The 23,754-nt window shown below is 32.5% G+C and overlaps 5 protein-coding genes and 1 non-coding gene across 7 annotated transcripts; 3 read left to right on the top strand and 3 right to left on the bottom strand.

The window, feature by feature from the left end:
* Positions 1 to 1,404: 1,404 nt before the first annotated feature.
* Positions 1,405 to 2,173, top strand: LOC17882303. The gene is made up of 2 exons (XM_006288856.2): positions 1,405 to 1,869; positions 1,954 to 2,173. Exon 1 carries the CDS (start codon positions 1,492 to 1,494, stop codon positions 1,834 to 1,836), a length of 345 nt encoding a protein of 114 aa, XP_006288918.1. The 5' UTR covers positions 1,405 to 1,491; the 3' UTR covers positions 1,837 to 1,869; positions 1,954 to 2,173.
* Positions 2,174 to 2,469: 296 nt separating this feature from the next.
* LOC17883972 (peroxidase 56) lies at positions 2,470 to 4,493 on the bottom strand. The gene is made up of 4 exons (XM_023781431.1): positions 4,185 to 4,493; positions 3,922 to 4,107; positions 3,522 to 3,687; positions 2,470 to 3,021 (listed from the first exon to the last, which is right to left on the bottom strand). The coding sequence occupies exons 1-4, from the start codon at positions 4,413 to 4,415 to the stop codon at positions 2,615 to 2,617; spliced, it is 990 nt and encodes a 329-aa protein (XP_023637199.1). The 5' UTR covers positions 4,416 to 4,493; the 3' UTR covers positions 2,470 to 2,614.
* A 1,874-nt stretch (positions 4,494 to 6,367) lies between these two features.
* On the bottom strand, positions 6,368 to 8,411 carry LOC17882633 (peroxidase 56). Its single transcript, XM_006286779.2, has 4 exons — positions 8,065 to 8,411; positions 7,806 to 7,991; positions 7,338 to 7,503; positions 6,368 to 6,974 (listed from the first exon to the last, which is right to left on the bottom strand). The coding sequence occupies exons 1-4, from the start codon at positions 8,293 to 8,295 to the stop codon at positions 6,565 to 6,567; spliced, it is 993 nt and encodes a 330-aa protein (XP_006286841.1). The 5' UTR covers positions 8,296 to 8,411; the 3' UTR covers positions 6,368 to 6,564.
* Positions 8,412 to 9,512: 1,101 nt separating this feature from the next.
* Positions 9,513 to 13,387, top strand: LOC17884407 (tyrosyl-DNA phosphodiesterase 1). Of its 2 annotated transcripts, XM_006290063.2 has the most exons (15): positions 9,531 to 9,919; positions 10,011 to 10,190; positions 10,280 to 10,471; positions 10,560 to 10,715; positions 10,794 to 10,854; positions 11,011 to 11,087; positions 11,169 to 11,519; positions 11,598 to 11,732; positions 11,812 to 11,961; positions 12,040 to 12,143; positions 12,220 to 12,273; positions 12,358 to 12,448; positions 12,527 to 12,610; positions 12,689 to 12,827; positions 12,915 to 13,387. In XM_006290063.2, exons 1-15 carry the CDS (start codon positions 9,731 to 9,733, stop codon positions 12,983 to 12,985), a joined length of 2,034 nt encoding a protein of 677 aa, XP_006290125.2. In that variant the 5' UTR covers positions 9,531 to 9,730; the 3' UTR covers positions 12,986 to 13,387. The 2 variants fall into 2 exon arrangements, with proteins under 2 accessions (XP_023637628.1, XP_006290125.2); XM_023781860.1 differs by lacking the exons at positions 12,527 to 12,610; positions 12,689 to 12,827; positions 12,915 to 13,387 and having other exon boundaries at positions 9,513 to 9,919; positions 12,220 to 12,278.
* Positions 9,546 to 9,619, bottom strand: TRNAV-CAC. The gene has a single exon. It is a non-coding gene; the product is annotated as a tRNA-Val (tRNA).
* A 3,497-nt stretch (positions 13,388 to 16,884) lies between the features above and the next one.
* LOC17881403 (transcription factor PRE2) lies at positions 16,885 to 18,354 on the top strand. Its single transcript, XM_006288901.2, has 2 exons — positions 16,885 to 17,226; positions 18,018 to 18,354. Exons 1-2 carry the CDS (start codon positions 17,098 to 17,100, stop codon positions 18,171 to 18,173), a joined length of 285 nt encoding a protein of 94 aa, XP_006288963.1. The 5' UTR covers positions 16,885 to 17,097; the 3' UTR covers positions 18,174 to 18,354.
* Positions 18,355 to 23,754: the final 5,400 nt, after the last annotated feature.

The following is a 23,754-nucleotide window of genomic DNA, read 5'->3' as shown; positions in this document are numbered from 1 at the left end:
ATTTTAGGCAAAGACTCGATGAATTAGGCCATTTTTAGTTGAGTTATTGATTTGTTTAGCCATATTCGAGGCCCAGGCTTATATTTTGGTCCATGAGCATTGTATAGTGAGGCTTTACCTTATTTTTTGAGTTATTAAAATCGAATTTTTACTTTGCTCTTTAAATTATAGTTAGTGTCTGAGTGATGTCGCCGTCTGTGACTGTATAAACTAAACACACTAGAAGATGTTTTCCCAACACTCGGTAGTCGGTATCATACTAACACACGTGTTACATGCGAACCACGTGGAGACCATCATACCATAGTGAAACAATTTTATACAGCATAAAAGATTCAAGCAACGGTCGGCTCTTCCGACACGTAAATGAAGAAAATACAAAAAAAAAATACTAGTATCAGTATTCATTAATCCCTCGAGGAGAGACATAAAGACAAGCAAAATCAATCGCATTTTCACACGTATTATACTTTGAAACCGACTTTTACATTAAAACGATTAGTTTTTTTTGGATCGACAGCTTGATTTTGAAAATCTGCCGATGGCGATGTGAATCCTTTAATTTCAACATTTTATATTTACCAATCATTCGACCATCGTAGTTCCATCATTATAAGAATTCTATAGCTGCATTTAGTTACACCTCCAGGAATTCTCTCTTTCGAAAGTTTAGTATAAATATGTTTGAGTGGTCGTTAAGTCGGTATAAAACCCTTTCATATCCTTAAAAGTGGATTTCAAATTTTCTCTGTTTTGACTCTCCATCTACGCAAAGAACAAAAGTATTTTCAGATTTTTTGCTACAATTAATTAAAAGTTAGACTTAGTATATTAGTACATAGATCTACTAACCACTTTTATTTTAAGAAAAATCAATGAAATAATATACTAATACACACTACAACAAAAATATCTGATATGAAATGAATAAAATATCCAAGAAATGAGAAATGAAATCTCTATATATACATATATGTTCAAAACAGGGAACATGGAGCTTGATAATATATTATTTCATATAAACAAAATCTAAGTCAGATTTTTATTGGGGAAGACGTGGCAATAATGATTTGGAAGTTTACTGAAACTAGTTTTACATAAAAGAAGAAAGCCGAACAAAACGGCGCCGGATTTGGTCGTTTTCCAGATCCGATATCCTCTTCTTCCACACGGCTCCTCAGCTCATCTCACCGGTCAAACAACACATAAAGATAGAACCGTTCGACGTGGCAAAATCTCCATGGCTATTAATCTTCCTAGTGACGTCATCAAAACCGACACGTGAAACCGTAACCGTTTTTTTATTTTAATTTTTTTAAACAACAAAACCTCTCTCTGTTCTGTGCCACTCACTCACTGTGAGTAATATATATAAGAAAAACAAACATAAGCTCCGTTTCACATGTCTTGCACACTTCATCATAACTTTTTTTGAAATTTCGAAATTCGAATTGATCTTCTTGTTCTCTCTTTATATATATAAATAAAAGGATGATGACGATGAGAGGAGGAGAGTCGTGGCCTGAGATGGAAGACGCGATGATAGCTAGGAAGATGGTTGAGGAGGTGGAAACAGAGAGCAGTGGTTCATCAGAAGCTGAGACTGAGTCTCCTAGATCCGTCGGACGTTGGATCACGGCTAAAGAAAGAGTAATTCACAACCAGGTTCTGAAGATCATCAAGGAAGAGGATCTCTGCGTTCTCGTGGAAGACAAAGCAGCGGAGCGACGAGACCTACGACCAAGCCGTCTTAATCTGTTACTGATCACGCGGCAGAACCTGCCTTGTTCTCCTCTTAGTGGGAAAGTGGCATCTACAGTTAACGCTGTTCAGTGATTTGATTCCTGGTTCTTCTAATCGGATCAAAAGGTAAATTAATTATATATGTCACATAAAGTTATGTGTATCGCAAAACTTAGTCTTTGGTTTTGATCATTTTTGTTTGTGCTGCAGGTGATTTGTATCCTCTGCGTTTTCCTTTCTACTTCTCTGTTTTTTTTTTTTTTTTTTTTAATTTTCCTTGAACTTTTTTGTTTCTTAAAGATACTATAAGAGTCTTTTTTTTTTTCCTTTTTTTTTTTCTTTTTATCAGGTCACAACTTGTCATGTGTATATAAACCGTGAATGTATATATTATCAGATCCTTGAAACTTTATGCTCCATTATCTTTTTACTGCATATGAATTATGATACATTTACATACGTACTCAAAAAAAAAAATGTATACGTAGACAATTTCTCGACCGACTATTAGAGGTTAAGAACAACAAAAGTTCCAAAATCAATGTGCCACCTACTAAATAAATGTTAGATTCAAAATAAAATATTTAAAACATTGACGATAAGTTCGACTCATTTAAAGTTGAAATCTTAATTTATTCTATAAGCTCCAAATTAAGATGGCAGATAAACGAAACTCTAAATATATATATATACTGTATATAAAATCAATTAGAAAGAAAAACTTGACATAATCTGATTTTACAGTTTAAACACTTAATTGTTACAATACACATGATTACACACAGTATACTTTTTTGATAGGTACACACTTTATTCTTTAGGAAACAAACGTAACACAACACAATCTCACAGACATATACCTAACACTTAATTAATTAACCATTCTGCATTTTTTGCGAACTTGCCCAACCTTTCCCGTTAAAACCCCAATCCGACCCATCTTTACCATAGAGACACCAAAGTCTTTAAAGAAAGTAGAGCCATCACTATTCATTTGCTTGAGAAGATAAGACTTGGTCTCTTGATTGTCTAAAAGAGCTGCATCTGATTGAAACAACCCTCTTCTTTGAGACACACGCTTAAAGTAGCTCACATCGAACGTTTTAAAGCTTCCTGGATCCATCTCTAATGCCATCGTGTTGTCAGTTGGCTTGCATTTATTTCTGAGTTTGGCTGCGTATTTCGTGTCTAAGTTTGGGTCACTATCTCCTTTCCCGGTGAAGTTGTAGAGCCGGTTTCTGATTTGAGGACAATGTCCTTTCCCTAGTGTGTGTCCACCTATTATAATGTAAGTATATACAAATAAGTTGATTTGAGAATGGTTATACTTTTATTTATTTTATAACTGGATATCCCAAGCCAAAACTAAGATTAATCTACAAATTATGTAGTAGACCAGAGTATTCTTGCTAGTTGCTATTTTAAAAGTCTAAAATAGCAAAAAAAAACAAAAACAAATGCTTGGAAAAAGGAGAAAAATGAGAATAAAAGAATAAATTCTTCTCATATAAAAGCTAGTGAAATATCAAGAAAGTGAATATGATACAAACTATGGTCTTTTTCAATCTCAAAAAATTTGACTGAAGACTGCCTTTCTAATTTTTTTCAAGTCAATTCTATCAAATGTCGGACAAAACCAATTTATAAATTTTGTTCTTTGTTAATGAGTTTTTATCTGGTTTCTTGTTTGTTCCAAAAAACACTGTACTTTTTTTATTTTATTTTGATGCATGGTTCAGGTATGATTTGTGAATTTAATTTCTAATTCTATAACAAACCTGAAAGCACAACGAGGTCTTTCTTGTCCAGGCCTTTGGAATGGAATCGAGTGATAAGGCTACTGATATTACTAAGTGGTGATGGTAGGTTTGATAGGGCCTCATACATGTTTGTAACCAGACCGTCTCTTCTTCCTGTTTCAACCTCCCACGACGGTCCATTGAGCTGAATATATATTGATTGGTATATCATAAAAGTATACAATCTTTAAAATCTAACAAATTACATATACAACAGATTTATGGATTATATGCGTCCAACATAATTTATGGAGTCTATAATCGCCATGTGAAATTTTTACTAAGCGCAAAAAAAAAAAAGGAAGGGTGTAATAAAGATACCGTGAGCTCGACCAAATATTAGATCCACTATAAACTGATAGTAAAACTCTATACTTACCGCAACCATTGCATCCCTAGCGACAATAGCCAACACATCAGAGCAAGAAACAATGCCCGGACACTCCTTTTCTAGAGCTGCCTTGGCATTGTCTATGATCTCAAACCCTCGAAGGCTGAGGTTGGGCATTGCGTTTTTCTCATCTTTTTTGTTCTTTAGCTCTAGCAAGACTGACCCTTCGCATCCCTAAATTACCATGCATGATTCAGTCATTAGATCGATAAAGTTCCCCAAAAAGACGAAATGGATATTGAGGATATTACCCGAACGAAGCAATCATGGAAAAACAATCTTAGCAAAGGAGCTCCAAGTGTCGGGTCCTTCTTCATTGCCTCGAAGACAAACTTCTTGACAATGAGCTCAGCTTTCGGGCATGCCTTGTCGTAGAACCCAACTTTCAATCCTTGCACATTGGTTGGAGCAAATGAAGAGAGCAAGCACGATAGTACTTGAAGGAGGATGACACAAGAGATAGTCATCCTCAAAGCAGCCATATTGTTATCAGCTTCTCTTTTGATCGAGGCTTGATGCTACTAGTACTAATTGACATAAAGATTGGTGTCGTTATTTATATATACTAGTGGTTACTTAAGTAATAATTAATTTCACGGAAGTTAAAAGTAGTTTAAGTTATAATACAATTGGTCGTGCCTTACAGCATTGTAGGTTAAAGAGCAAGATGTGGATTGTTTTGTTCATTTATTGAATTATATATAGCTAGTGAATATTAGTCAAGAATGAAGAGACTTGTGGGTGCTGATGATAAAACTTGAGTGATGCTTATTAAGTCGTCACTGGGATATGATAAAACTTGAGTGATGCTCATTAACTATAGTGTTTATTTACCCACAATTCGCTTGGCTTTTGTATCACGGAGAATAAAACAAGGTCTAATCTAAGGTAGTCGTATTCGAAAGTTTTCTTTTGTTTTTTTCCTAAAGTCTCCGGTTTCAAAGTCTTCCTCTTTTGTAACAATTAATCTGCAGTTTTTTTTTAAGGATTTCAATACCTCACATTGTGTAAGTTTTTTTATTATGAGTAGAATGATAATGATGTTTAGGGATATATTATTCAATCATGTAATAAATTTAAATTTATAAATCCGAACTATTCAATCATTTTTATAAATTATGCAGTAAAATCTAATGTTACCACTGAAAGCCAATTCCGTAGCTAAAGAGATTGCATGTAGTGTCACAACTCACAAAAGACGGATGACTCACTTTTTATCTTGTTCTCGGAAGTCCGCCATAGTTGCAGGATCGTACTACTGAAAAGGATTGTAGAGGTTTAGGGTGAGGCCCTGTTTTATTTTAATGCTCTGTTATTTTTTATTGTTTCTTTTTGTTTTTATTATTGATTACATTTTTATTTTAATAACAGACTACTAAAAAAAAAAAAAAATCTAGTGTTAGTAGATATTCTGTTATAATTATGGTTAAAATTTTGGTGTTATTCGATTAAAATTTAAAATTACCCAAAATTAATATTATTATTTAAAAATTTGCCTCACTTATTCCTAACAGAAAAAAATATATTGATGCTTACCGGAAAGTTGTAAATATAGTTTTTGTCTATTTGACCAAAATAGATTTTTGTGATATTCTTCAATTATTTTATTAGTTCCGATACAGTTAAATTAAAATAAAGCTACATGAATTTTTTTTTTTTTTAAATGGCAAATTACAAAGGAAAAGTTAATTCCAAAGATGGTAGAAAAACAAAACGCAACAAATAAAGACTCTTCCATAAATAGTGGCAGACTTTTCAGCAATATTGCTTAGGAAAAAACCACAAATAAGAATAACACAATCTCATAACTTAGTTAACGTACCATTCTGCACTTCTTGCGAACCTCCCCGGCCCGACCTGTTAAAACTTCAATCCGACCCATCTTCACTATATATAGAGACACCAACGTCCTTAACGAAACTAGAACCGTGGCTACGTTTAATTTGCTTGAGAACGTAAGACTTGGTTTCGTGGTTGTTTAAAAGAAGCTGCATCTTGATCGAAACAACCCTCTTCTCTGAGACACCCGCTTGAAGTAGCTTACATTTTCTTCTTAGCCTGGCTGCATATTCCGAGTCTAAGTTATAACAATGATATGGTAGGGGAACAACAACATAATACAGCTTAATTACATTAATGATAAGATCTTCAAATGCAAAATTATTTACAAGTTACAACTTTATTTTCTAGTTAGCTGCCAATGATATAATGCAACAATTTTTACTACAAAGCTGAAAAACCAACATTGGATATATGATGATATATAGCCTATTAAAAAACAAATTATATATTTTATATAAATTAAAGGAAAATCAAATAATATTCTTTTGGATGATGATGAACGTGGATATTCTTTTCACTAGCTATTTTACTAATCGTTCACTGTATATATTTGAATACCATGCAAAAGTTCAGTAAATCTTAGAATAATATCAGTACAAAGATGTAATCAATTTGAAAGAAAAACTTGGCATAGTCGGATTTTACAATTTAACCTTCCATTATATTGTACAAATGTACAATACACATGATTATATTACACACATTATTCCTTAGGAAAAAAAACACACACACACACAAACGTAATATGATAGTCATAACACAATCTCACATGCATATTACTATACTTAATTAGTTAACCATTCTGCATTTCTTGCGAACTTGTCCAACTTCACCTGTTAAGACCCCAATCCGACCCATCTTTACCATAGAAACACCAAAGTCTTCAAAGAAAGTAGAGTACCCGTCACTATTCATTTGCTTGAGAAGATAAGACTTAGTTTCTTGATTGTCTAAAAGAGCTGCATCAGATTGAAACAACCCTCTTCTTTGAGACACAAGCTTGAAGTAGCTCCCGTCAAACGTTTTAAAGCTTCCTGGATCCATTTCTAAAGCCGTCGTGGTATCAGTTGGCTTGCATTTTTTTCTAAGGGCGGCTGCGTATTTCGTGTCTAAGTTTGGATCACTATCTCCTTTCCCGGTGAAATTGTAGAGCCGGTTTGTGATTTGAGGGCAGTGTCCGTTACCTATTGTGTGTCCACCTATCAAAATGTAAATAAAATATATAAAAATAAGTTGAGAATGAATTTATTTTTATTATATTATAAGTGGATATCCCAAGCCAAACCTAAGATTATATCATAGAAGACCAGAGTATTCTTGCTAGTTGCTATTTTAAAAGTCTAAAATAACAAACAATGCTTGGGAAAAAGGAGGAAACTGAGAATGAAATATAAAAGCTTGTGAAATATCGAAAAAGTGAATGAGTTGTTCTTTCTACGTTTCAAAATCTGAATAAGGTATATATGGGATTTTTTAATCTAAAAAAAATTGATTGGAGACTGCTTTTCTAACTTTCAGGTCAAGCATAACTAATGAGTTTTCTGATTCTATAACACATATACCTGAAAGCACAACGAGGTCTTTCTTGTCCAGGCCTTTGGATTGGAATTGAGTGATAAGGCTACTGATATTAGCAAATGGTGATGGTAGGTTTAATAGGGCCTCACTGATGTTTGTAACTATACCGTCTCTTCTTCCTGTTTCAACCTCCCATGACGGTCCATTGAGCTGAATATATATTAATTGGTATATCACAAGTCTTAAAAATCCAACATATCACATATAACAGATTCTATGGATTTTCTTTATGACCATTCAGAAAATCTCAAACGTAAACCTGAACTAGTAGTCTCTCGGAGTTTACGTCAAGTGCATTTTGTAGCATTAAAAGAAAAAAAAAAAAAGAGTGCGTCCAACCTAATTTATGGAGTTTATAATCACCATGTAAAGGAGGGTGTGTACTAAAGATACCGTGAGTTCGACCAAATATTAGATCAGTAACGCTTGATACTAAAAAGCTTTATACTTACCGCAACCATTGCATCCCTAGCGACAATAGCCAACACATCAGAGCAAGAAACAATGCCCGGACACTCCTTTTCTAGAGCTGCCTTTGCATTGTCTATGATCTCAAACCCTCTAAGGGTGAGGTTAGGGATTGAGTTTTTCTCATCTTGTTTGTTCTTTAGCTCTAGCAAGACTGACCCTTCACATCCCTAATACATCATGATTCAATAATTAGATCGATTAAGTGCCCCAAAAAGACGAAATGGATATTGAGGACATTACCCGAACGAAGCAATCATGGAAAAACATTCTTAGCAAAGGAGCTCCAAGTGTCGGGTCCTTCTTCATTGCCTCGAAGACAACCTTCTTGACAATAAGCTCAGCTTTTGGGCATGCCTTGTCGTAGAACCCAACTTTCAATCCTTGCACATTGGTTGGAGCAAATGAAGAGAGCAAGCACGATAGTAATTGAAGGAACATGACACAAGAGATAGTCATCCTCAAAGCCGCCATATTGTTATTAGCTTCTCTTTTGGTCGATGCTTGATGCTACTAGTACTAATTGACATAAAGATTGGTGTGATGTTATTTATACTAGCCTACTTAAGTCACAATTAATATCACGGAAGTTAAAAGTACTGTATAGTTTAAGTTTAAATACAAGTGGTCGTGGTTACAGCATTGAGTTTTAAAGAGCAAGGTGTGGAATGTTTTTGTAAATTTCTTGAATTAATTATATAGAATTGTTTGTGGAATATTAATTATAATTTTTGTGTGAGTTAACGGCTTTCTTGATGTATATTATTACAAATCTCACCAGAAAATGGCTGCCAAATAATTTTAAAAAGGAAAAATAATAACTAACAGAAACTTAAAAGTTCTTTGAATTTGGTAATCTTCTGATCTTTAAGTCAACTAGGTGTTTAAATGGATTGAATAAAAACACTTAACAACGATCGACGAATAATGATAATTTGTCGATAACTATTCTGAAATTGACAAGTAAACTGCAAGAAAAACTATAATATACGTCAAGTATACAATTAAAATGTAAACATAAGCCGTCCATATCTAATCTATTAAACACGTAGACAATGGCTGGTAGGTAGGAGAATTAACAATGAGCGATATAGCTTGTAAGATGATAGTGGACTTCTAAACTGACAAAGTGACAATGATACGGTAGCTAGGACTCGGAGAGGGCAAAAATATATAATACATATGTCTTTAACATAATTAATTAATATCCTTTTGACAGTATCTTACAAAACGTTTTGGAGTTACACAACATAGTTTAATAAGATTTGGACTTGATCAACATCACATCAATTATTTTGTCCCCGTAACAATTTGCAACATGTTCATCCAAATCCAGTCACACTCTATTTGATTGTAACATTTCAACGTAATTGCGAGATATATAGTTGTTCTTTTGATCCCATATTTTTTATACTTTTTCGAATATAATGTGCGTCTGAGGGGAAGGTGGATTCAGGACCGTGCTTACTGCTTACTACTCAATTAAACAAGCTTAACTCGCTTACGACATTATGGTGGTTACTAATGTGTATATTGATATTTGAAGTAATGACGCAGATGTATACAAGTTTGTAAAAGGAAATTAGTATAACGTGGAATATATAGATAAATACAAGGTCTATCTAGTTATTGATTGAGTATAATGGCTTTTTTAATAACTCTGATAAAGTAACAATGTACACACTATTAGTCAATGCAAAAAAAATATGGAAAATAAAAATAAATGTCTGAGCCCGGGTTCGAACCGGGGACCTCTAGTGTGTGAGACTAGCGTGATAACCGACTACACCACCCAGACTATGATGACTACAAGCCTTGAATAAGCGTATAATTAGACAAGACAAAGAGCCACCGTGATGATGATGCGGTGGTGATTGTCGCCGCCGGCGTGAGAACCGTTACCGTTACAATGAGTTTGTTGATTAAATTCTTACTTACTTCCCCATTGAAACACCCAAAAATTTTCGCCAACTTCTTACTTGATCCCATCCAGTGTTTTGGGTTCACTAAAACGCTGCGTTTTGCTTCCTCTTCTTCTTCTTCTTCCTCAGCTCACTTCAAGCTCAGACACTTGTCTTCCTTAATGGCTCACTCTCAGGTAATTCAACACAAAACCCTAATTTTCGTTTTTTCCAATGACTGCAATTTCGATGCATTACTCTGATTTGTCGTTGTATCTGTTATTATAGGTTGCGTATTTGATCCCACTGAAAGCAGATTTGAAGGAAGACGAGTCATCTCCGAGGATAACTTTATCTGAAGGTCCAAACATCATTGGCCGTGGCAACGTTTCAATCGCTGATAAACGTCTCAGCCGCAAACACATCACCATCATCGTTTCTACGTCTGGCTCAGTGTCCTTGTCTGTGGTAAATCTATAAACAATCAAACCAAAAAAAAATCAAACTTTTCATCGCCAGGTCACATTAATCATATCAAGTTTGTGTCTTTTGGGTAGGAAGGAACGAATCCAGTGGTTATTAGGTCTTCCGGCGACGGCGAGAGGAAGAAATTAAAACCCTGTGAAAAGGTTTTAGTAAGTAATGATGATCTTATTGAATTGATCCCTGGTCATCATTTCTTTAAGCTAGTTTTGCTATCCACTGAAAGCAGAGGGAGCCATGAAACACCTGCTAAGAAAGCTCGAAAGGTTACTTACTTACTTGGCCTAACTTAAGAATGCAGGTTTTTTCTTATTGTTTCTTGAGGCTTTGTTTGATTTGATGAAACTCTTTTAGGGTGAAGCACAAGGAGTCAATGATGATGATGTAGAGGCGATTCGTCGATTTGTTCCACCTGATGAGAAACTGCCTTCAACGTTTAGGCTTTTGAGTGTTAATGGATTGCCTGATTGGGCTAATACCTCTTGTGTTTCCATTAATGATGTCATTGAGGTTAGTCTTATGAAAAACATGTTAGTTAATTGTTTTATTCAGACATCTTTGACTAAAGATTTGTTTGTATTATGACAGGGAGACGTTGTTGCTGCAATCCTATCGAATTATATGGTCGATATAGACTGGTTGATGTCAGGTGAATTTTCTCGGATTTTGTTTGTTGAGTTTATCGAAACGATAAGTACATTTCTGGTACATTTCTGGGGTAACTAAGCTAGTGTTGTTCTGTTTTTGGTTGTCTCGAGTCTGTTCAGATAACTTAACTTGGTTCACTGTATATATCCTTTTGTAGCTTGCCCGAAACTGGCCAACATTCCTCAGGTTATGGTCATCCATGGAGAAGGTGATGGTAGGCAAGAGTATATACAGGTTTGTTATGACGGTTTGCTGATTTCTTTTGATTGATGTTAATGGTAGACAGAAATCTCCAATCTCTGTTTTGTTTATCAGAGGAAAAAGCCAGCTAATTGGAGTCTTCATAAGCCCCGGTTACCTATTTCATTTGGGACACACCATTCGAAAGCTATATTTCTTGTCTATCCAAGAGGTGTGAGAGTTGTTGTACACACTGCAAATCTGATCCATGTTGATTGGAACAACAAAAGCCAAGGTTTGTGGATGCAAGATTTCCCTTGGAAAGATGATGACAAAGATTCACCTAAAGGTTGTGGATTCGAAGGTGATCTTATCGATTACCTCAATGTTCTTAAGTGGCCTGAGTTTACTGCAAGCTTACCTGGTCGTGGTAATATGAAGATCAATGCAGCCTTCTTCAAAAAGTTTGATTATTCCAACGCTACGGTACCTTCTGTTTCTCTTAAATATTTTGGCTGATTTGTATACTTATTGTTTACTAAGATATCTAAAAAAAAATTCCAGGTTCGTCTAATTGCATCGGTCCCTGGATACCACACTGGTTTGAACTTGAATAAATGGGGACACATGAAGCTACGAACTATCCTTCAAGAATACATTTTTGATAGAGAGTTCCGCAGATCCCCTTTAGTTTATCAGGTAGTGTTCCATTCCAAGTTGTTTTTTGCTATTGTATTGCTTGCCAAAAGTCTTCTTTATCAATCTTTTCGTATTGTAGTTTTCTTCACTTGGTTCTTTGGACGAGAAGTGGTTGGCTGAATTTAGAGATTCTTTGTCTTCTGGTCTTACAGAGGACAAAACTCCTCTTGGTCCAGGGGATCCGTTGATAATATGGCCTACTGTAGAAGATGTCAGGTGTTCTCTAGAGGTAATTTGAATAAAGATTTCATATTTCTTTGTATATCTTATCGTTTTGTCTTATAAGACGTGAAATCTTCAAACAAAGGGTTATGCTGCTGGCAATGCAATCCCGAGCCCATTGAAGAACGTGGAGAAACCATTCTTAATAAAATATTGGGCTAAATGGAAAGCCAATCATAGTGCTCGCTGGTAACTTTAAAAAACCAAACATTTACAAATACAGCTTATGATTACTACTCAATTCTGATCCTTTTTAATTTTACAGTCGTGCAATGCCACATATAAAGACATTCACACGTTACAGCGACCAGAAGCTTGCGTAAAGTTCATAAAGTCTCAATATCTGATTACTCAATTAATAAAATATGAACCTTTACTGATCAGTTCTTGTTTTGCTCCATAGATGGTTCTTGCTAACCTCATCGAACCTTAGCAAAGCGGCTTGGGGAGCACTTCAGAAAAACAATTCCCAATTGATGATACGTTCCTACGAGGTAAACTCCTGTGTTTCATGCAAAGCCTTGGATGTCTTATAACTACTGACCAATTTCCATTGACGATAATGATGTTAGTTGGGCGTCTTGTTCCTACCATCTCCAACGAAAGCACAAGGTTGTAAATTTCCGTGCACCGAGAACAATACAAGTGTAGTGAAGGTAAAATGATCTATTCCTTAGCCAATAAACCCGGACCCAAACTTTGATTTATCCCTCCCAATGATCTTATGTTGACAGGCAAAACAAGAGACGAAAGACGAGGTAGAGAAGAGGAGTAAGCTAGTGACAATGAGCTGGCAAGGAGACAGAGATTCGCCTGAGATAATCTCATTACCAATTCCTTATCAACTACCTCCTACGCCTTACTCACCAGAAGGTTTTTTGCCTATTCATTCTCCAAGATAATATAACTTCTTTCTTTCGCTGGTCCTTAATGCTTTTACTGGCACTGTGATATTTCCAGATGTTCCATGGTCATGGGACCGAGGAGGCTACACGAAGAAGGATGTGTATGGACAAGTCTGGCCAAGATAGTTGATGATAGCTTTAAGTTAGCTATTATTACTTGAGAGATTGGCTTTATGGATTTTACTTACTCAGTTATGGAAGAAAACCTAATCTTTGATTTAATGCTTAGCGAACTTATCAAATAGATGGATACCTCAGTGTGAGAAGAGATATATAAATTTGTGGATTGATCTGGATTAGTCCACCAATGGATAGGATAGGATAGGACTTGGGTTAATAAAGTTAGTTTTTCTAGTCTGTAAAAGAGAATAGGCCTGTCGGCTTCACTCTGCCGTACGAACGAGGTTGAAAGGTTAAAAAATCTCGTGGGCCAACAGAGTCGTTTACGAGTTGGCTAATTTTATTTGTTTACATTTGTATCAAAATCATTTTATGGATATAAATAGTTTTGTGATTTATTATTTTATATACATACATGTGTATATACAAGGTTAATGCTATATTTGGATTATAATGTTAACGTCATTAGTTATTCTTATTTATTTGTGTACTGTGAAGCTTACTTCTTTGTTCATAGTGGTTTAATTAGGCAAGTCGGATTATTGTTATACTTTGTAATTCATTTTGTTACCTCTTCTCTACTTATTTTTGTTTGTTGACACTTCTATATATAGTTTGAGGAAATTGAAATTGATCAACCCTTTACATGTGTTGAGGAGCAAGGCATCGTAGTGTAAACCACCAGCTCACAAATAAAACCCTGGACGATCGACGTTTTAGCATATACATTCCAAGCATAATTAGCATAAGTGATAAGTACCAAGAACTATTACAAACACAAAATATAGATACAGAGATCGGAGACATAAGTATATGTCAAATTATTATGACAGGAGCGTGTCGTTGGTTACAAGAAACCTACGATTTAAATTCGAGACACAAAATCAAGAATATGAAGAAAATAAATATAAGAAACAAAAAATGAAGAAAATATGGTGTGGTACATATTCGATAGACATTTAGAATACAAACAGACGCAGACAAGCATTCACAATCAATGTCTACATTTCCAAGAACACCCGTCCCTCTCTTTGATGATTTGGCCTTTTATCATATCTATCGAAAAATTTTAAGATAATAAGATTCATTAGTTAATCTCTCTAGTAGCTACTATTTTGACATGTTAATGTAGTCCTGCCTCAAATCTTAGACAAAAGCTCTAATCAAAATTTGGATATATATATATACTGAGTAAAAAAGATCCTTCTTCTATGTTCTGAACATTTACAACTTGCCACGTCAGTACTTGGATAATATATATTTTTATCCAATGCCTTGTGACTTAGGGTAGCATGCAGTAGTTGTGTCTAGAGAATTGATGATATCCAACATGCTCGGTTATATATTTTTATTTTATACAAATGATTGTTGGTTTGCTCTAGAAAATTGAAAGACTCTTGCAAATAACAAGTGTCCCAAGAATAGAAAAGCATAATATACTTTTGGATATTGTTATGATTTACGAGGCTTTGATTTGAAAACATTTGACAAGTGAATGTATTGGTTCAAGTTCTTAGTTTCTTATTCTATCCTAAGCGTTTTTAGAGTTCTATGAAGATACATAGATGTAAGAAAAGAGAAAACACAGAGAAAAGAGAGAGAGAGAGAGAGGTGTCATGTGGGAGGGGGCGTGAAGGATGGGGATGCTCATGCTCCCTGATTAGAGGGGAGAAAGAGTGTCCTATCATCACATGGGAGGTTAACACTGGTTTCTATTTTATAACAATTTTTAACTTACAGAAATATATTATTAAAACATAAATAGTCCCACCTGTGTGTGCTCATCAGCAAACATTTTTCTTTAATGTCCAGTTTATCACACCATCTCCTTGTTTTCTAATATATATCATGCATCTACTTATCATCATTCATATCTTTTGCATATCATCATCATGTGTTTAGATCCAACAAATGTTTTGTTGTTAATTATGACCAACATAACATTCATAGTAACTTGGAAACACTAATATATATGTTTGTTAGTTTGGAAATTACCAAGTCTACGTCGTCTTAGCTAGAGCAAGCTCGAAAAATATTGGGTTTGGTGGATTTGACTAAGGCATTACATAAATAAGCATACACTATATGTATTTGAGGTACACGTGAAAGAGTTTGGGGAGACTAGCCCCTCCCTATTGGTTAGGATAGATACCGTACGTTCCTCTCAAATTGACCTAAGTCCATTGTTTTTATTTACCCGTATCTATATAACTGATACACAAAATCTTCTTAGTTTAACGTATCATCATGCATCCACCACAAAATAATGATATATTCAAAGCGTTACACTAGCTACTATAATAAGATAAAATCACGTGATGATGTTTTAATGTTCATTGTTTTATTATTGGTTGAAATCAGAAATAGCTTCCCACTTCAGTAAATATTAGTTTCTCTATGACCTCAACAGTTTTGGCACATGACAATTACAAATTATGATCAAGATAATTCGAATTTCTGGATTGTGGTCTTCCTTTGGTCTTAAAGATAATGATACCTTCTCAAAAACTCTCACCTCAAGGATTAAGTAAAGCTAGTGCAGCTATTAAGGATGTACGTAATTTATAGTTTGTTTTACATATTTTTTACCGAACCAATCCGCACAAAATTACATCCACAAAAACATTATCAATAATCCACCAACCATAAACTTCGGATTTCACAGACTAACCTTACTGTTTATGCTCTTAAAATATGAATATGTATTATAAATTAAAAGGATGTGTTATATATAACTAAGTGGTATTCTTATTCTTCTTCTTATTATTATTTATAATAATGTTGTTTCAATACAAAAAATAGATGTACAGTAATAAGAATATATATATATGTATATATCTGTATATCTATATATTAATGTAATTTTCAATAGAAATAATATAGGTTTTTGTGAATATAAGAAATTAAAATTAAAAATATCAGCAATATGTTTATTGGTTTTGACGTGATGTCTTTTTTCTAAGCAAATAAGTATAAATTGGATTGACTCTTTCTTTTCATATTGTCCTTTATGAATTTTGTTTTCCACTCTAAATTATTTTGCAATTATGTAATATGTAATAAAATTTAATTTAAAGTAATTTACCAAAAATGATCATCAATATATAGTACTAGATAATTAGTTATAATATTTGATATTAGACATACTTCTATGTTTCACTAAAAGTATTATTTTTACATGTTTCACATAAATTAAAAACTACATAAATTATCTTCTAAGTATAGTGATAAAATGAGATAACTGATATAAAAATAAAAATAAAAAGTAAAAATACAAACAAAGTTTTTATTGAAACAAAGCAAATATGATATTATATACATCACAATCTGATCAATTGTAAATTCACGTGTCTTGTATCCAATACTCCATTCTAAACCACTGTTCTCTCTTATGCACTTGTCTTTGTCATATCCAACACCCATATTTAAGAGGATGTTATTGGATTCTAATTTATATAGACTTCAGATAATTTTGATAAAACCATAAATTGTATAATAATAAAATATTCTAAGAGATTGTTAGAGAGTTTTTTGTAATATTGTTAGTTAGATTTTTATAGTTTTGTAAAGTCTATTTTGATGATATTTTCATGACTTCATTTTGTAAAGAAAAGTGTTTAAAATCATAAACCAATAACCTAATTATTTAATTCATTAATAGTTAGAGATTTTTTTTTTTAATTGAATAACAAAAAAGTTAACGGTTTGATAAAAATTTGAATCCAATAACCTCATATTTATGAAGATTTAAAATGGCTTTTTTAAAATCAATAACTAATAACACTAAACTTTAAAAGAGTTTAATAAAATGTTAATCGAATAACAATAGAATCTATGTTACATTTAAACTCATTAAAACTCTATATATAAAGCAGAAACCAATACGAGCCCCTAAGTTTATTTGCATTACTCTCTCTCTCTCGTTCTCTCTTTCTCTCTATAAGTGTGGTCCTAGCTCTCTATATAACACCATATTTCTTCTCCTTCTTCCTTCTCCCTTTCTTTCGACAAGCACGAACAATTATACTTCCTTTCTAACCCACAAGCCATCAATACAAGTGAGCCCGCGTTCTTGGATTCATATATAAGAATATTTTAACATATTTCTCCAAATCAAAATGTCGTCTAGCAGAAGGTCGAGGCAAGCAAGCTCATCATCAAGAATTAGCGATGATCAGATCGCTGATCTCATCTCAAAGCTCGGGCAGTCCATTCCGGAGATTCGCCAGAACCGTCGTTCCAGCACGGTAAAAATCTTTAGAAAATTTACCGTATAGTCATCTAGATATGTAGTATGTACTAAGAAGGTTCGGCGTAGTCATATAAGTTTGAATTCATGATATTAAAATAGGGTTAGTTAATAGTTACTATGTTTAATACTATAGAAAACAAATATACAACATGCTGGAATAGTGCATTATAGTCATATATATATATATATATATATCGATTTACGTGTGGGAGAGTGCATTTTGAAGTTTCTAAAAATACTTTTGACCATTAACCGGACTTTGAGGAGAGGGGAACATATTTCCCCTAACTTCAGCATTAAGCTTCTATAAGTTCTAACTAAGTTTGCTTTTATCATTGATTAATTACATTCAATGTGAGACGACTATATTGCTTCACGGACTATCAATTCAATACATTTATGTACAGCACCGACTTAGTTTTTTTAAATATATTTCTTAGTTATAAAACAAGAAAAGGACGAAACACTAGAAATTTAAGAAAAAGCCGGTTACTATAAATGGAAGTCTCGTTTTCTTATAGTACATACAACCAATCAAATTGGTTCTCAATTTCAAAAACAATGTGCTAGTTTTTTTGACAAGTTATGAGAGCATTTATCTAAAAGCTTTTTTCTTAGAGATCGCATTTTGTTATATGTCAAGCCATTAGCATCATAACTTCAAGCTAAGACTCGTTTATAGATGTTTATATTTTAAAAAATAAATATATATATATATATATATATATATATATTATATAAAATTTTACTCTACAGATAATGTATAACTTTGAAAAATGTATGTAGGTATCAGCGTCGAAAGTGTTACAAGAGACTTGCAACTACATAAGAAACTTGAACAAGGAAGCCGATGACCTCAGTGATCGATTGACTCAGCTTTTGGACACCATTGATCCTAACAGCCCCCAAGCAGCCGTTATTAGGAGCTTGATTAATGGATAATTAATTAAGAGATATATTGAGTAGTTGTCCTCTATATATATATGTTTACAATCTCGTTGAGAGGTTGCTCAATCAGGGTGTTGCTTAATTATCTATTATATATATGTTTCTTATATATTATATATTCACAAATCATAGCTAGCTAGGGTTCATATTTTGACCCTCTTTTTGTTTAACGTCATGCATGCAACCATTAAGCTTTAATTATGAATTTATAATAAATATATCAGATTTCGGCTAACTATTTACTTTTAATCTTTCTATTATAGATGCGAGTGTGTACTGTGTACATATTTGGTTTATGTATAAATGTATTATTCCCAAGTATATGTTATGACAACCGAGATATATATCATTTTCACCTTTGAATTTTTGGTTAAACATTTAAAGCATAGAATTACCACCTTTGACTAAAACGAAGTTGATGATTTAAACGGTTAATATAAACCTACATATCTTACACTCACATGAAATTTTGTTAACAACTAATCAACTATACCAACATATACATTAGTTATAAATAAAACTACAAAGGAAACAAATATTAACGACCAAAAAGTAGAAACTATAGGTAAATATATATATTTGTAACTTTTTTTCATATCTCTACATTATGAAACATAAGAAACTCTTTGTTGAAATATCAAGTGGCAGTATCACACGAATCTTGCTTATTAATGTGGCAATAAGGACACAATAAAGTAAAGCGATTTTTGGCAACAAAAAAAAAGCGTAATTAGTACAGAATTCAACATAAATTAAATCAAAATTCTTAAAAAGGAGTTTGTCGTCTTTTGTGAACAGATGTGAAATAAAAATGACGTTAATACTTAGATTTGTCGGAGAATTGGGATCATGAACCACAAATTTTGCATAAATTAGCGTAGTAATTAGGTAAATTTCTCACATATACATATGCATACATATACAAATATAAGACGTGATGTGACTATAACACAATCTTTCAAATATAATTAGTTCGGAGATCTTTCATGATTTGTTACCTTAGCTGATTGTTTCAAGAATTTGTGGAACAAAAAAAAAAGTTGTCTATACAAAATCATTACAAAAATACTCCTGAAAGTATGCAACGGTAAAGTGGTTAAATCGGTTGAAAATGGTAGCTTATAAAATAACAACTAACGAGAAACTTTTTTTTTTTTTTTAACGAGAAACTTTTGACTAGGAAAACATTTTTACCTTTTAACATAAAACAAACCTTTGACTCTCTTTCGTCAAAAAACAAATCTTTGACTTGTTAGGTTAGGTAAAAAAGGTAATTCAGCTAATAGCTATAGTGTACGCACAGTTTTTATTTAGAAGACATAAATTTCAGAAGTTCCATTGTCTAAAAAGGTTTTCGATTTTTGACCTATTATAGCATATAGTTATTTGTTTTCATGCACTTTACCAGTCGCTCATTTAGTGTTTTTTTTTTTAAGATCTAATTATAATTTTAAAATGTCCCTTGTTATATGGATGTAAAAGGCTGTGTTTACTTTTGTATATGTAATTATTTATTTTATAAAGTTACGTACTGATATTCGAATCAAATTATAAATTTGTCCACAGTAAAGTTGGTGGTAAGTAGGGATCTCTATATGGTCCCTTTCAACTCATGAAACCTACATTAAGTTAGATACCCATATTATTTTGGGTATATATATATATATATAGTTGTGACTATTACTATATATACTATTAAATTAGTTTCATCCAAATTTATATTTTAGATATTATTTTGTGTCCAAACTGGAGTTTTGTTAGTCTTTTATGCAAATAATTTGATGTTTAAGAGGTTTTTGTACATAAATTAACGAACCAATTATTACTAATTTTTTTGTTTATAAAAGTAAAGATATCAATTAATTTGAAAGTATATATTAATTATCACTTATTTTAAATATAAGGAGTATATACATATACTAGTAATATATTTATGAAAATGAAAATGAAAATGAAAAAAAAGCAATAAAGGCTATAAAATTCCAGAAAAAAAAGAAGCAATTGATGGGTCATAAAAATAGTGAATGTTGGTCTACCCTACAAATTTGATGATAACTACCGACATAATTGTTCACACCGTTGGACAAAGGAAACATCTAAAATTTCTCATTTTGTTTCCTTTTTGTGTGTTTCTTCTCCTTTCATATAAGAAAAAAATATAAAATAATACTCACACATAAAGAACCACAAAAGTAAAAAAGAAATTAAAAAAAAAGAAAGAGAGAAAGGGGATGAATATAGAAGAACTACTTACACTCACCGTTAATGTCGTTATCACTGTTTAACGGCATTGTCAAGAAAAAAGACCCAGTCAATGTTTCTCGTAAGTACCTCTTTTTGTCCTTTCCCCGCGTTTTTTGACTTTTCAAACCCCAAAATTAATTTAACTCAAATGGTTTAGTTTAGCTAATATAATAATACAAATCACTTTTGTAAGAGAAACGGAAAACTATAATTTGGAACTTGATTTTATTTTAGAATTGTTGATGTCCCTCATGATTTCCAAAAGATTAAAAGAAAAATAATTGCTTTTTAAAAAAAATCAAAGTGACCTAAATTAGCTCAAGTCGAAAAACAATTGTTTATATACTTGACAAAATACAGAATAGAACGAATTTGATGTGCCCAATAATCCGTTTTTACATTCAAATTTTTAGATAGAAGAAAAAAAATAAGAATTATTTCCTATCACTGTTGATATCATTCAGGAAAACAAAGAAAGTTGGTCACTCAGTATGAGAAGACACTATTTTCACCAAATCATAACCGTCGGTAAGAAACATAACAACTCTAAATTTATGATCAATATGCATTTAATCGCTCACATAAGAACTTCTACTACAAAAAATAAAAATAATAATATGGCTTTTTATTTTACGCTCTGAGGGGCTGCTTATAAACCGAGGCCGTACTATAAAAAGGCCCAGATAGTTAGGCCCATAAACTCCAACACACGCGAGTTCCATAACTAACTACTGCAATAAATAAAAAAAACGCGCGCATCACACTAGAGAGTGTAAGTTAGTTATTCGTCACGGGCTCGTCACTGTGGGCAAGTGTCGAAAGTAGTGGCCCATTTACACGACCGAGTTAGCCCATTAGTCAATTTGTTCTGACTTCTGAGCTATGCGATAAATAAATTAATTAATGGCTAGGCTATACGTATTTAAATATATATATACACATACATATATTCTTCTTCTACTAACGCAAACTATAAACTTCAATCAGGATTCAGGACTATTACAATTCTCTCAAGAGTTCTTTTTAAAAAGTAGAATACTGGACAATCGAAGTGCTGTTGGAAAGTTACGTGAAATATTCTCACAATTTTTATTAGGATATAACTATTTTTAGTTAAAAAAAATAATAAAGTTATTTGCATAAAAAACATTTGGTCTTAGACTTAGAATACAGTTAATTGTCTAAATTAGTTTCAAATATTAGGATATTCATTCAAACGTGACATAATCTAGTTCTAGATACTTTGCTTGTCGCATGATAATAATTGTGAAGAAAAACGAACCATCGCATTAGCTTCGGTTAATCAAAGATTATTAACAACAACACTACGGTTAATTCACATATAAAATATGACCAGGTCAATAACTCTTAACATAAATAAAAGAAACGATCAAAAACAAACCAAGGATATAAAAATATAACGAAAGAGGCAAAGGACCCGTTAAAAATTAAATATATATTTAAAAACATAAAATGTAAAGAGGTGGAGAGAGTTGAAGTATCCCAAGAAAGAGGCAGAGAGAAGAAGTAGAGGAAGCAGAGCACATGGGAGCAGTGGAGCTAGTTGGAGAAGCTTCAGATCATATATATTTTTCTTTATTATTATATATATAGTATTGTAATGTTTTCTTTTTAATAACAAAAAAAAGAAGAAGACATTTCAATAATTTTTCTGCAACAAAAGCATATTGCCAAAGGGGATAGATAGGTGTTAATACTACTACTACAACTCTCTTTTAAATCTTCCCAATACAACAAGCATGTGAAAGACCTTGTTGTAGGACAGGTCTGTGGCACTATCTTGTAGGGACCCCATTTTCTATATTCAAATTACAATACTATATAAACCATTATACCACATAACATATACTAAGTAACAAAATTTTATAAATGTGTTTGATATTGAGAAAGCCACCACATAGATATGACAATTGGGAAACACACTAGTGGTGGGTCTCTCTTTTATCTTTCACATCTACCTTGGATACTCACTCCAACAAAAATTTCAGTAGAGTGAAAGGAAGAGCATATATCTCAATCATCATGTTGCCAATCAATATCTATTTAATATCACTCTATATATACAAATATGAATTTATCTTGTAGATTTTGTCTCCTTTTTTCCTCTTCGATCTTCACAATTTTATATAAGTTGAATGCCTTTGGTTGGAATATATAGAATTTATTGAAAGAGCTATCTTAATATATGTAGGTCATCAAGTCTAGAAAGAGTGAGATGTATAACCCTTCACTATTATATTTTTTTCTATTTGACACAATTAGTTACTAGTTATCACTTAATACTTTGAATCTAAGATTCTAAATAATAAAGACTTATTAGCCATTTTACAAAATAATAAATTAAAGACTACTATAATAGAGTTTGGTTATGTGTAAGAAATAAAACTTAGGTCGGTGCATGGTGTGAATGCGATTACCTGGCGAGAAGAACACACATGCGTATAAGTTGTACTGTGGAATGTTCTTCAAAAAACCAATGAGTGTGAGTTTTCTTATAAGAAAAAATTTAATCATTTTTAAGGAAAAGTAATATTATGTGTACGCGACATGGTACGTAAAATGCTATTAATAATATAGTTTGGAAAAAATGCAATAGTATACAAATCGGTGATCTATACGCACTACAGTTAGATTATTCGGAGGATATATAGTAATATAATTAATAATTGATCACACCTGAAAAATTAAAATTCATGCATAGACATAATGTATTCGAGGACACTATTAGCTTTGATGACAATTTCCCTAATGCTACGCCTATATTCGAGGATTGAGAGTAATATGGCTGTCATCAAATATTTCTTTTAATTTGTTGCTTATCTTCTTTAAATGATTACATGTCTGTACATGATCAGTAGATCTAAATGTTTAGAACAGAGAGAATTCCAACATTTTACACTAATCATCTTCTTGATCTCAAAATTTTTAATCAGATTTTTTTTAGCTAATCTTGATATCATATCCGTGCAAAGATAATATATATATTGGTGAATCCTGAGATCTACTTGTGAATATTATTAAGAATCGCTTGACTAGAAACAAAAATGTTAAAATCAAATGTATTAGTTGGTTTATAGTTGTATATATGTATAAGCTAAGCTGTATATTAGTAGTAGCATAAGATTTAACAGTATATATAAATGAAATGGAAAATGTATGCACACATATCCATGTGCTATTTAATTTAAAATTTAAAATTTTCCCAAGTGTACTCTCTCGTATACAAATTGAATCAGCATATGCCCTAAAAGCTTAGATGGTATAAAGGGTGGGTCCTATACAAACCTCTCCTATGAACTGATCTCTTCCT

This window comes from Capsella rubella, unplaced genomic scaffold (assembly GCF_000375325.1).
Source record: "Capsella rubella cultivar Monte Gargano unplaced genomic scaffold, Caprub1_0 scaffold_6, whole genome shotgun sequence".
In the NCBI taxonomy this organism is placed as follows: Eukaryota; Viridiplantae; Streptophyta; class Magnoliopsida; order Brassicales; family Brassicaceae; genus Capsella; species Capsella rubella.
Note: the sequence above shows the minus strand (reverse complement) of the source record. Positions and strands in the feature narration are given on the sequence as shown.

What these genes read in the sequence shown, in the direction of transcription:
- LOC17882303 (XM_006288856.2), top strand. Translation starts at nt 1,492, where the DNA reads ATGATGACGATGAGAGGAGGAGAGTCGTGGCCTGAGATGGAAGACGCG.
- LOC17881403 (XM_006288901.2), top strand. Translation starts at nt 17,098, where the DNA reads ATGTCGTCTAGCAGAAGGTCGAGGCAAGCAAGCTCATCATCAAGAATT. An exon ending in AGAACCGTCGTTCCAGCACG is followed by an intron (nt 17,227 to 18,017) that starts GTAAAAATCTTT and finishes AAATGTATGTAG; the next exon opens with GTATCAGCGTCGAAAGTGTT.
- LOC17882633 (XM_006286779.2), bottom strand. Translation starts at nt 8,295, where the DNA reads ATGGCGGCTTTGAGGATGACTATCTCTTGTGTCATGTTCCTTCAATTA. An exon ending in TCCATGATTGCTTCGTTCGG is followed by an intron (nt 7,992 to 8,064) that starts GTAATGTCCTCA and finishes ATGATGTATTAG; the next exon opens with GGATGTGAAGGGTCAGTCTT. An exon ending in CTAGGGATGCAATGGTTGCG is followed by an intron (nt 7,504 to 7,805) that starts GTAAGTATAAAG and finishes ATATATATTCAG; the next exon opens with CTCAATGGACCGTCATGGGA.
- LOC17884407 (XM_006290063.2), top strand. Translation starts at nt 9,731, where the DNA reads ATGAGTTTGTTGATTAAATTCTTACTTACTTCCCCATTGAAACACCCA. An exon ending in CCTTAATGGCTCACTCTCAG is followed by an intron (nt 9,920 to 10,010) that starts GTAATTCAACAC and finishes CTGTTATTATAG; the next exon opens with GTTGCGTATTTGATCCCACT. An exon ending in ACAATACAAGTGTAGTGAAG is followed by an intron (nt 12,611 to 12,688) that starts GTAAAATGATCT and finishes TTATGTTGACAG; the next exon opens with GCAAAACAAGAGACGAAAGA.
- LOC17883972 (XM_023781431.1), bottom strand. Translation starts at nt 4,415, where the DNA reads ATGGCTGCTTTGAGGATGACTATCTCTTGTGTCATCCTCCTTCAAGTA. An exon ending in CTAGGGATGCAATGGTTGCG is followed by an intron (nt 3,688 to 3,921) that starts GTAAGTATAGAG and finishes ATATATATTCAG; the next exon opens with CTCAATGGACCGTCGTGGGA. An exon ending in AGACCTCGTTGTGCTTTCAG is followed by an intron (nt 3,022 to 3,521) that starts GTTTGTTATAGA and finishes ACATTATAATAG; the next exon opens with GTGGACACACACTAGGGAAA.